This window comes from Rhinolophus ferrumequinum, chromosome 5 (genome assembly GCF_004115265.2).
Source record: "Rhinolophus ferrumequinum isolate MPI-CBG mRhiFer1 chromosome 5, mRhiFer1_v1.p, whole genome shotgun sequence".
Lineage (NCBI taxonomy): Eukaryota > Metazoa > Chordata > Mammalia > Chiroptera > Rhinolophidae > Rhinolophus > Rhinolophus ferrumequinum.
In genome coordinates, this window is record NC_046288.1 from 29,702,132 (window position 1) to 29,715,771 (window position 13,640).

The window sequence follows — 13,640 nt, forward strand, 5'->3', positions numbered from 1 at the left end:
CTAAGCCACTGGTAAATTCTATTAATCATATCATAAATACTCCCTTGTTATTGCAATCACCACTGTCCAATACACCATCATCTCTTGCCTAAACATCTACAATTAATTATCAATTGGTTTGTCTTCATTGTTCCTAAACCTCTCCAATCTATTCTTTACAACACAGAAAGAGGACTTCAGTGGCTTTCCCTCAATCTACTTCAAATGGAATTCAAGCACCTATGACCTGACCAAGGTTAGGTGCTGTTTCCCAGGTTTTCCCAATGTAACATTACTAGTTTTCCCTTTATGATGAATAAATCCTTTGTGGGGGAGATACTTTGAGATGATGGATATATCCTGTTTCTCATTATCTTTTCATCCACTAACTTTGTCACTCATTGATGATATTTACCTGCAACAATTATTGCTTTAGTGTTTGCCAATTAGCAATTTTCTACATCTATCATTCCTGCTACATTTATTAACTGTAATTCTACTATAAGAAAGAATTGTCCCGTTTACTATCGTCAATTATTTATTTATATCAGTATGAACTTAGTATTTATGTCACTATTTATTATACTGCATGTATCATAATCCTTTACTCTATTTATCTATTTTTGTTTATATTATCTCAGATTTGGCTATTGGAAGCTACATCAGAGTTCTTAACATGGATGAGTGTCAAGGGGACTTTGAATTTCTGAAATGGTATCTGCTATTTTGGACACAAATATATTTTTCATGGTTTTCCTTTAACTCATAAATAAATCCACACTCCAAAATGGTTAGAAATCATTGTTCTTATCTATGATACACACATTTTGACTTCTAAATATTATTTTGACTAATTAGTTTTCAGGATTGAGTTGATAATTATGGAGCAAGTCAGAAAATTTAAAAAAGAATAAAGGTCAGCAGCATATTCCTCTTTATGCAATGATGTTGCAAATTAGTTCCCATTATAGCCTACATTTTTTAGCAGCCAATCCAAAGCGTTAATGAGCGCATACATTTTTAGTTCACATCACAGTCTCCTTCAGATATAGTTCTGAAAATTGTGTACTAATGACTACTAACATAAATGTTAAAGTGAAGTGGAGTTAAAATGGGGATCAGAAACAAAATCAGTCTGGCCTTGCATTAACTAAGTACTTGAGACTAGGTAAGTAACCTGACATTACCTTTCAATCCCTCTATATCTTTAAAAAGGAAGAGGATCATCTCTAATGTTTCTTCTTAAATTTTAAGGTGTGATCCTACGTTCAGTCATATAAATGATAATTTTTACCTAAATGACCTGTGGCAAAGAGAGCAAATGGCTGAAAAGCCAAATATTAGAAAACAAAGACTTCTATTGCACTAAATCACACTAAACTGATTTCTGGAGAAGGAACTTCACTCACGAATCCTATTTGCATTATAAGACATTGGACTTCAACATTGAAAATTTCACATGATGAAATTATCCTTTGCAATTCTGTTTTCTTTGGTGTTTGATCATTACGTGACCTTCCACCTTTTAACTTTCTAAATCAAGACTATCCTAAATCTCTTTAGGACATTTCCTCCTTTTACTTTCATAATGTTGCCTGGAGCCATTCTTTTCCATTGTAGATCAAGGGAGGATAAGAACTGGTTCCTATACTTTACATTTCATTGGTTTTCCTCCTAGCAAGATACATATTTCCCCTGCAGCAGCTTAGACATAATCCAAGAAAAGAAACAGTCTAACGGTACTAAAGCCCATGAGGTAATTAACAAACCAAAAGACTTAAAAAGCATATTCAGATTGGGAAAAAGTTGTTAACTGCCTAGAATGCTCAGAGTTCATTCAATAAGCTAAGCTTCACAGTAGCTCACATGATAACAAATTTCTGCCAACAGGATTTGAATATCAACATACAAAGAAAAATGACTGGAGAAATATCTAGGATAGTCCAATTACTTATATTATTCTATTCTAAGAAATTTCATTTCTATTTCTTTATTTTCAAAAGTTCACCATCCTTCTCTCCTCTCAGGTCTTGTCCTTGATTGTCCCACTAGTGAATTTTTAACTAGGCGTGTTCATCAAAATTATCCATTGGGCTTAAAATACAACACTCCTGATTCAGTAGCTGTTTCTTGACTTGGAACATTTGTAGTTTATGATCCATAAGATCTTTGCCTAACTGTCTTCCTCACAGAATTTCTACATCTTTGCTTGCATATGTCTTAGAGATGCCTTTCCTAACCTCCTATTCAAAATGGTTACCCCTCCTCTCTCCTTGATAACAGCTCTTTACTTTCATCTATTTTCCTTCTTGTTAGTTATTATTACCTACAATTACATATCTATTTCTTCTTTTGACTATCACCCATCTCCTCTCCCAAGCTCCAAAAGGACAGAGTTCTCTATTGTGCTGACATATCTCCTACGCTTATGTAGACCTTGCCTGTAGTAGTCATGGACCGATATTTGTGGAATGAGACATGCACATAGGTGAGAACCACTTTCCTAGCAGGTCAGCCATGTTATAAAATAGTAAAATGAAACATTTCATAATATAACAAGATATAAGATCCCAACAAGGCTTAACATATATATTTCTTATATGAAACAAAAAAATATTTGTCAAGACTGAGCAATCTACAAATCTAAGAATGGGCAATAGTGATGTCGTTTTCGGATACATTTGTATCTGCTTATTTCTTCTTTATAGATAAAGGTTGGAGAAATTTCCAGATCAACAGAAAAGAAAGAATTCAAAATAAAAGGAGATACAAGGTAGGTGAGTATTCACTCCTTCACTGACTCACAAAGGGTCTGGGGGATGGGTAGACGGTGTCCCTCCTCTTAGCAATCGTATCAAATCATCCAGGGGCTGTTCAGGCTTTGACCCTCAAATGCCCAGAGAAAAGTGCTAACTTCTTCTATCCTTCCCCCAATGCAACTGATCTTTATCTGTGCCCTGGAGGCCACAGGCTTTGTTGCACCCCAGCAGAGGCTTTTGCTTTGTAAGAGAGAACAGTCCCAGGAAGAGAGCATAGCTTTGTGCCTGCCCTCCTCTCCCAGTTATTCTTCACAATGAAACTAGCTCACAATGTTTGCTCCCCTTTCTCCTGAGTTTGCTTCAGGATCATCAGTGGAAGAAGGCAAAAGGTTCATGAGATTGGGGACTGAGCTCAGGCTCCACCCTAGGCATTATATGTTCGGTGTTTTCTGCTCCAAGAGCCTGAGAAAATCAGGGGCCTCAAATGAGGCTGGGAAGCTCCTGGTTTAGATCTCCCACAAATTTGCTCTTTAATTTTGGGAAAGCCCTCCACCCGTGTCTGATTCATGGTAGAAACTGAAAAACTTGAGGGGAAGAACAAATTGTGGGAAGAACTCTGAGTTCCTTTAGAGCAAATGTAAACTGCCTATCTGTTAAGCACCCTCTCAGTTCCACGCATGTTATGATTACAATATAATTTCTTCATTAGAACTCTCCTATGAGCACAGGACTGCTACCGTGTTTCCCAGAAAATAAGACCTAACTGGAAAATAAGCCCTAGCATGATTTTTCAGGATGACATACCCTGAACATAAGCCCTAATGTGTCTTTTGCAGCTAAAGTTAATATAAGACCTGGTCTTAATTTCGGGGAAACATGGCATCCTTATCTTACCAGTGAGGAAAATGCGGTGATGAAAAATTTCTACTTGTACAAGGCCTCTCTCACATTGTAGGTCCTGGGGGCATGCTTGACGCCCAAACTGTCCTGTTTTCTTTCCACTATAGTCTGCTGCCTCCTACGCATTTACCATTTTTTTTTATTTTCTTTTTTTTTTTAAATGAAGGACACAATTCAGGAAGAGCCAAATGGAAGAGATGCATAGGCAATATGTAGGGGTAGGGGTGCAAAGCTGCCATGCTCCTCTCAGTCGCTCCATCCTTCCAGCACCTTGATGTGTCCACCAACTGGGAAGCTCCACCCAGCCTACTTTTAATGATTACGATCACCATGTTATCTTTTACAAAATTCAAATAATTTAAAAATTCTACCTCAATTTTACTAACATTTTTATTTAAGCAAGGCTTTGTCTCCTCTAGCAAAATGGTAATAATTCCCATCTTGCAATATCCTTGAAAAAAATACGATACCCAATAAATGTTACTTTTTCTCCTCAACTAACATTTAAGCTGATCAAAAGCCTTCATCTGTTATTTATATCCTCTTGTTTCAAGTCCAAAAGTTCTGCTTCCCAAGATTGTTCATAATCTATTTCTATGTTATTATATACCTTTGTTCATTTATCTGTTCTTTTATTAAACAAATGTTTAACATTTAATAATTTAAGAACCCTTTCACAATGAAAAACTATGAAATAAGAAACACAAGCTACCCTGCAAAAAAAGAGTTCAAATTAAAGAGACAACCATGAAGCAAATCCCTTGGACCTAAAGGTAGTCTCTTAGTTCAGGAACTAGGTAGTAAATATCATTTGGGTTCTGGTATGGAAACTAAATTAACTAAAGGAAGAACATATTTGCTGACTAGTCAGCTACGGTAAAGGTGCCAAATGAGATTAAAGGAAACCATGGTCTTTTCTATACCCTAGGACTGTTTCTCCCCCAATCAATGGAAGGAGACAGACTTTTTTATTGTCAGTTTTCTTCTACAATTTCTGTCTAAACCTATGTGACATGTAAAGAAAGCCTTTAAGTTTGGAAAGGGTTTGAGTTTAATGAGCCATGACTTTAGATAACCATGGGAAGTCATGAAGCATGACTAGCATAGGAGGTAATAATTATTCAAACATTGTTAGGGGGGAAAAACACACAATTTCCTTGGCTTCAGGATTCCACGAGGCTGTTCCATTAGAACATCATTACTAGTTTTCTTCATGCCTCCAACTTTTTATTTAATTGATAAATTTGAGACAGAGTAATAAGCATGCGCATCTCAGTGTTTTGGATTTAACAGTCCGCAGAAGGGCAATGAGGGCAGGGAGGAGAGGAAGAGATGCAGTAAGCTGTCTGTTTGCTTAAAAGCTGTCTTCCTGCCTTATAGGGGAAGCCTGACATTATCCAGTTGGAGAGGGACAGGGGCTGTAAGTAAGCTTGTTTAGTTTAAAACACGTTTTTCTAAACCTTAGCACCATTGATATTTTAGAGGGATAATTCGTAATTCTTTGTGGTGTAGAGCTGTCCTTGCGTTACGATGCATCCCTGGCCTCTCCCACTAGTGGAGGTAGCACCTTCTCCCAGATGTAACAACCAAAAATGTCTCCAAACACTGCCAAATGTCCCTCGGGGCTGGGACAAACTTCCCTCAGTAGAGAATGAATTATTTAAAATAAGGAAAATCTTTATGGCCATACACTTAAGTCATGTGCAATTCAGCTCTCATCAACAATAAAACAATTTATTCTCCATCTGTCTATTCACTGTGTCTATGTTTCAGATGGTTATGAACTTGGGAGGGAATGGAAGGAGTGTTATTGTTATTGCCTCAAAACCCCTACCTTCATTAATTACTCCAATACAGTGAATTTACTAAGTTTTAAAAATCATTTTCTCCTTTACACTTCCAATCTCTCAGGCTCTATTAACTTTAGAATAATTTCTAGTATTTGAGACAGAGATTCAACCTATTATCTAACCTTTTTAATGGACTTAAAAACAAAAGTTCTTTTGACGGTTATAAAACCTAAGATGCATCCTTTTGTTTACTTTTTGATACCTAAATTACTGTCTGGTGAATATACTATTTCCATTTCTACTTTCTTGTCAATAGATCACACCTACAAAACCTTTACATTTTCAGGTGCCCTTCAAAAAACAAAATAACCTAAGCAAAATAAAGGACCAACAACAGATAAACAAATCCCTCAAGACCCAGTTTGACTCCTAACTTTCTGGTGAATTACAGAATGAACATCTTATCAAATCTTTCAATTTTATAAATACAGAAACAAAATCCCAGGAAGGAATTTGTCTAAAGTCACAGAGCCAACCAGTGAAAGAGCTTGAACTAAGTCGCTGACCCCTGTGTCCCAACTTAATATTCTTAACCCTTTACAAGTGGAATGACTACTGTCACAGCTCCCTTCTCTAAAGTCTCATGGAATTTATAATACAGTATCCACAATGTAAGTCTTAACAATAGCATACCTTTTATTGCTCAACCTTTAAAATTTCTCTTGTATTTCTTTTTTCTCCTCAACTAAATTATAATTTCTGTGAGGAAAAGGACCATATCAAATCTCTGCTCTCTAATAACTTTCTGTAGTCTGAGCACTAGTTAGCAGCCTAGGAAGTCTGTAATGACTGACTGCCTTGCTAGTGGTAGGAGAAAGCAGCCCAGGGACACAATGAGTGGTACAAGTGGGAAGAGCATCTCCATCGAAATTTGTAAATTTTAGGTTATTTTAGAAGTAAATTTCATGTTGAAATCTAAAACATGATTGTATACTTCGGCATGTGTACTCAGCACTGTAGAAAGCATATGGCTTGCATTTACTAATTCAATCATCTTAACATCCCTAGTAAGGTAAGTCCTATTATTTTTCTCATACAGATGGAAAAACTAAAGCAGGCATAGAAAGGCTAAACAACGTTCTCAAAGTTACACAACTAGCAGGTCATATAAAACGTTAATACTCAGAGGTGGCCGGATGGCTGTTTGGTTAGAGTGCGAGCTCTGAACAACAGGGTTGCCGGTTCAATTCCCACATGGGCCAGTGAGCTGAGCCTTCTTCAACTAGACTGAAAACAACTAGCTGCTGCTGAGCTTCTGGAGGGGCGTCCGGATGGCTCAGGTGGTTAGAGTGCAAGCTCTCAACAACAAGGTTGTTGGTTCAATTCCCACATGGGATGGTGGGCTGCACCCCCTGCAATTAAAGATTGAAAACGGCAACTGGACTTGGAGCTGAGCTGCGTCCTCCACAACTAGATTAAAGGACAACGACTTGGAGCTCATGGTCCCTGGAGAAACACACTATTTCCCAATATTCCCCAATAAAATGTATTTAAAAAATGTTAATAGTCAATAGTTGAAGGCATTCATTTAATTGACAATGATGAAACTTTACAGACACCTATTGTCAAGCCTAGTAATTTGTTTTCTGTGTCTTCATAACAGGAATTAGAGCCAATGAACAAATAAAAATGTGTTTGAATTTCTATACTCATTTTCCATTTCACAGAGACACAGTATATGTGGAATTTTAAAAATTGACATCTCAATGAACAAAAGTGTATTTAACATACAGACTTATTTATTCATTAGAATAAATAAAATCATAATTAATGAAATTAATACTTTTTCTTCTTCAGAAAAATTACTTGAAATCTAATCTGAAGCATGGAAAAATAAAGGTAAACAACATAGAGATACCCAAAGAAATTACGTTAATAGTTAAAAGGTGAAAGAGAGAATAGATTTAGGATTATACATTTGATAGATAAATATAATATATATTTCATAATTCTAAGAGATTAAATATATAACATAGAGTGTACTAGTATCTGAATTATCTTTTAGAAGAAGGTGGTTTATAAATTATTTCTCTTCAGTTGCTCTCTGCCAATTCACAAGGGGAAAAAAATGCTAGTTTGAGGATGCTTACTAAATTTCTTCTGGATATGATTAAGGCTCATAAATAAAGAAAAATTTAAAGAGCCCTTTCTGACTGCATTGTAGCACTGTGCCAAGTTGACTGTGCTTTGTACATATATTATCTTCTTCAGAGAATATTGTAAAATATTACTCCTATACAAAAGCTCTACCAACAAGAATCTAGACAGAGTTATCAGGCCTAACTCATTCTTTATCATCGTAGGATACAAAATGATGCGGAAAGAACTATTTCATCCTTTGTGCTCCACATCAAGGCAGAAAGAGCAAGTCCTGAGAGTTTGATTATCCTCAGAACAAAATGAAAATCATAATTCATGTCATGTCATAATTCATCCCATTATGACTTTTAAAATTAATGATTTCCCCTTGATGACAATGGAAAACTACCTGATTCACCAAAAGAAATGTGTGCTTTATGCTTCCTTTATTTTTGCATCCTGGTATATTAAATATGTAGCTCATTGTTTGCATTTAATGCAGTTGTGTACACATTTTGGATGCGGGGTGCATTCATGAAACTCCCCACACACATTTCCAGAAGACAGTAAAAAAAAAACAGGAGGAGTAAATTAAAAGATCGAAAAATCTCAAAAAGGAGTCACTACTCACAATGTTCATCAGGGTGAGGAGGTAGTTTTGAACGTGCTCTTTGCCATGAAAACGGACCACAGAGTCATCCACTCCCAGTAGCACCTCGATGTTGTAATCATTTTCTCCTGCGTGCCTTCGGTGCCTCATTGTTTCATTCAGCTGCCTGTCAATGCTGCTGTAAACAGTATCTAGATCATCAAGGCCTCCCAGATCCGACTCTATTAAGAAACAACAACAACAAAAATTACTCAGGCATGTCAGTTTCCCCAGTAGACCTTCTAATAACTTCTTACAAAAATAATCTTCTAGGGGACCTATCGTTGCAATCCATAATCAATGAGACATTGCTTTTTCAGTTTATTCCTTAAGTAATGTGCACATCCATATGGTCAGACAGACATCCTATAAATTCAACATAGAACAGCAACACGGAAGGTAAACGAATATTACTGTAGAGAGCAATATCGCCGTGCAGGTCGGAATGTTCTTTAAGATCAAGAGTAGTTTGGTCTTCTAGCTGTATCTTCAGTGCAAAGCAAAATGTTGGTAGAGAACACATGATTAGTAGTTACTAAACAAGTGGTGATTGTAAAGAAAAAAATCATATGTTGGTAAGTTTACAGTGGTTAATTTAAGTAACTATAGAATGTAGAATTTGTATCACATAAACTTAAGTCTCTCCTTTTCCCAGTAGCCTGAACTTAAAAATCAAATGATAGCATGGCAACACAACAGCATCTGGTGGTATAAATATCGATCCCTATATATTACTTTATTTCTTCTGCTATGGTTTTCTAGTAAATACTGCAAGGGAAGAAGTGGATATACAAGGTACATCCACTTAATATCCACTTAACATTATAGGTCTACACATTTGTGCTGGATAGCAGTTCATTTCAATTGCCAACTAGCTGCATCTATGAAATGCCAAAGTAAGAGACTCAGAACATTACTAATATCTGAAGAAAAATAAAAGCATAAATCATTTTTTATTTTATGCAGTTGAAGGAATTTAAATTTACTTTCTAAATGGAATCACACACACACATATTTACACACATATAATCACACATATAATCTAAATGGAATCACACACACACATATTTACACACATATAAATATATATAAAAAGAGAAATAAATATACAGATATACCTACCTTTGTCTATCTGTACCTATCCATCTATCTATCAATCTGGAGAGAGTGACAGAGGCATTCTTAGGTTCTAATATTCTAGATTATCTGCCTTCAGATTACCACATTTTTGGTAAAGAAAATGTTTTTGGTGAATTGAAAGATATCATTTGGATACTAAAATAAAAGCTATTCAAATGTTTCGGTAAAATGGAAAGTATATTCATTTCCATTTCAAATATATAAAACCTGTAAAAAATTATTTTATAAACTGCCTTGATATCTAACATAACATATCTAAAAACATACTTGACAGAACCATGTCTGACTCATGCTTTACATGAAGGTTTATTTAATGCTGTATGGGGACCTGCAGACTTTTGAATCAGTGTCTGACATTAATGAATAGGCATTTTCCTTTCCACCTTGGTGGTTTTAGTAAAGTTAGGAGTGGGGGAAAAATGTGTCTCTTGGCTAGAAAGATTGATGATCAAGCCCCAGCCACGTGGGATTAGAAGTAGTAGGAGTACAGATCCCACTCACACCCTTTCCACTTAAAAAAAAAAATACATAGAAACACCAGCACCCTCCCCTAAGAGTATGGGCATAAGCTCTGAATGTGACTCCTCAGCTTTGAAAGCTATACTGTAAGTCACTCTAACCCAAGCCCAACTGCTAGATCATTAGCTGGGAATTTTCTCCTCATCAGGGAATCACATTGGCTCTACAACACATAAATAACTCTCACCACCATCCACATCAAACAGAAAGCTTTCCTCAAAAGTTGTTTTTAAGAGTTGTAAACCCATGTTGAAGGCAAGAGACTACACCTGTAAACAGCTTCACTGTTCAACCTCAAGTCTTCTCACACACTTGAGAATGTGAAAGGCTGTGATAGCAAGCGTACAAATAGGAAATTCATACATGAACTCCCAGTTCTAAAAATGGCTCTTTTTTTGGCAGAACTGTCAGCAGCAGAAACCAATGGAAATATACTGGCAATGTCATCATATCATTAAGTCTGATGCATGAATGAAGAAGGCTGAATACTTATTTCAGAAAGACAGTTCACTCTGCTCTAACACACCTTTGATTGGGCCTTTCCATCTCTCCTTAAATAGGTAGTTTTCTGTAAAGAAAAGAGAATCTCTTTTTTTCATCATGAAACCTAGCAAGGAAGAATGAAACCTTTTTCTTTCAACCACTGCTTTTATTCAATCAAGAATATCCCTGTCCCCATTTCTCCCTGTACTGTACACTATTCTTTTCTATGATTCTTAAAGTGGGCAATGTCAAACATTTCAAAGAAAAACAGTGGAATAACTTCTTGCACTTTTCATCTATACACATCTCTATTAATCAGACAGTTCTGAAGCTTTGAAATATCTTCATTCATCACAAATTTTTCTCAGTATGCCTACTTTATAATTTAATGATAAATGATTAGTAGCACGAGCTTTTAATCAGACATACCTGGCTTCAAGTCCTGGAAGTGTCACGTCTTAGCAATGTTATTTTATTTAAGATGTCTAACTAATCTAAACGTCAGTTTCCTTCCCTGTAAAATGGGATACTAATACCTACTTTGCAGACTTGCTGTGATATGATTAATAGTTGCAAAAACACTGTGCACAGTGCTTAGATGTAAGTGCTCAAACAAATACTATTTACTATTACGACTACACTAACGATGATCTAATGATAATCATGATTTCCCGTTAAGAGTTGTCAGTTTTTAAAGCTTCCTATATTATTTTATACATCAAAAAATAAACAGGTACCGTTCTTTTAAAACAGAGGTAAGAAATAAATCTGAAATTAGTGAAGGAAAATCTGAACTGCTGACAACTTTAGAACGAAGGAGGGTAATATCTCCTGCAGAGCTCAAAGTAGGTACAAGGAGAGAAGCATCTAGAATGTTCACTTTGAATGTAAAATTAGGATTAAACCCAATGAGACAAGCTTGTTTAGTAGACTAAAAACCTAATACAAAATTGTACAGAGCCAGCTTCTAGATGGCACTGATCTTCACTCAACACATACTTACTGAGTACCCTCACGCAGACCCTGAGAAGGTAGAGAACTACTTGGCACTCCTCTAGGTATAACCCTGGGAACCACACAGCTGTACTGGATTCATATTCAAAATGTACCTGGATTTGTATCATGTAGTAACAAACAATAACTTAGGCTTGAGTCACTTTCACAATTTCTAGTTTAGGCAAATCTAATTGGGGTACTAGAGCATGCTTTGTAGTAACAGTTAACACTTTTATAAAGGTTCAGAGTTTAAAAGCTGACAAGCTGACAAATTTTCAGATGCCTCTGTGTCTAATTTTAGGATTATTGCTGTGCCCCTATAAGACGTAGGGACAGGACTATTAAAGGGCAATGTCACGCTATCATGTCCATCCACTCCCTATCAGATCTGTTTACTGCAAAGAGGACTGAAAGGAATCACATAGAAGGCAGTAGGCAAGTTCAAGAAGTGAAAGCTGAGTGACGTTTTGTATTGGGTGTTGCAAACTATGGATCTCGGGTGGCCTCCTACTGGCGTCCTGCTGTGTAAGTGCATTCAAGGTGACTTGAATGACAGTGGCTGAGTTGGACAGCAGACAATGAGTGACGTGATAACAGAATTAGCAGGAAAACTGAGCAACTTTTTAAAAAGAAATAAATAAGTCTCTGCAACAGGTACAGGGGTGCTACTATTCCCCATGCTTCGTTCCAGAAAAGTGATGCTCCGAGTACTTTTCAAGTTCTCAGAGATATCAAAGGCAATTCCTCTTAGTACTTAGATTGAGTGAGTTTTCTTTCTTCAAACGTTTTGGAAAATGGAAGTTTTTGAAACTTACCTTAGAAGTTACTGATAAAAGGTAATTAATATTTTGGAAGTATTGTGACTCTATCGTTTTGTATGTCCCCTAGCTTCCCAGTTGCTGTATGTGAACTTACAGAAAGAGAATAATTTTACTATAAAGACTGTTTTTGTTGCAATAAAATATTTTGGGAAACATAGGTAACCAATTAAGTCACAATAAGTATAGTTATTTTAGTGTTAAACATAGGATTGTTAGTGTTAAATCAGGATTTTGAATTTAAACAGATAAAGTACAACATAACTTGTTTTACAGATTGTGAACACTTGGGCTTAAGACATTGTCAAGATGAAATACGGCATATATATACACACATATATGTATATATATGCCTAATTATATTTACAATGCAAGATTGGCAAAATCATTCTCCACCCCAGAAGAAATTCCTATGGTCTGAAAAATGGCAGGAGATAAAGATAAAATTGGAAAGGTTACAAGTTCTGAATCTGATACAAATATATTGCGGTTGGAATGCATTCGTACTGTCATAAGAGGCAGTGAGAGAATCATCTACCCTATATTCTATCCTCTCCTTCCTAAGGAGAATGTCGATTATATTTGAGGTGGCAATAAATCCAGCTAAAAGTCATTCCCAGGCTCCCTGTGACTAGGGACCACACATGACTAAGGATCAGCCAGTGAGATATGAGCAGAAGTAGTGCTTATGCCTCGGTGGCCTAAATGGGCTTGCATGGAGGGCTCTCATGAAGGCCCCCCAAAGGAAGGTGATTCATCTTGGTAGGTGCTAATTATTTCTTCACTCAGTATTTCTTCCTACAGCCTGGAAACGTGGATATGATATTAGGAGTTCTATGAGGTGATGTTGGAATCAAGGCATGTGCTGACTAAGATAGGACAGATTTATAAAGAGGGGATCGGATCCCACAATGACTGTGGAGCTGTCATCTCAGCCCTGGATTGCCTAACACCAGACTTTGCTACAAGTGAGGAATAGCACTTCTAGTGTATTTTGGCCATGTTTAGGTTTTTCTTTTTTAACATCACAGAATCTAGTTCTAATAGATATATCACTAAAAAGATTCAATTTTGTTTATTAGGCTCTCTAGGCCTTCCTACTCCCTTTGGAATGCAAGTTAATACATGAATAAATGAATGATAAAGACTCAGTTTACCAAATGTCCCATAGCAATTTTCTTCATAATGCATCTACTGCAGAAAATGAGGAAGAAGCATACTGTTTTGCAGTAACAATAAATACAGAATGAGTCTATATGTAGAAATTTGACATTCTTCATGAACGGAATACTGTAGTGAAAATGAAGTGTCTGAAATAGTAGGTGGAGATCCTAAGATTGGAGCGTAAAATCCAGCAGTCATATGTTAACATCAGAAGCAGAGAGAAGTTAATTTAAATAATTGTGTTGACCTGTTTGTATCATCCAATAGTGATTTTTTTCATTATCTTTTAAAAATTTATATTTTT

General features: G+C 36.2%; 1 protein-coding gene across 1 annotated transcript in view; it reads right to left on the reverse strand.

Moving 5' to 3' along the window:
• The window catches only part of ADAMTS3 (ADAM metallopeptidase with thrombospondin type 1 motif 3), a 253,456-nt gene that overhangs the window by 52,753 nt on the left and 187,063 nt on the right, over positions 1–13,640 (reverse strand). The window contains 1 exon segment of the mRNA XM_033106796.1: positions 8,199–8,398. Coding sequence (XP_032962687.1) covers positions 8,199–8,398 — 200 coding nt within the window.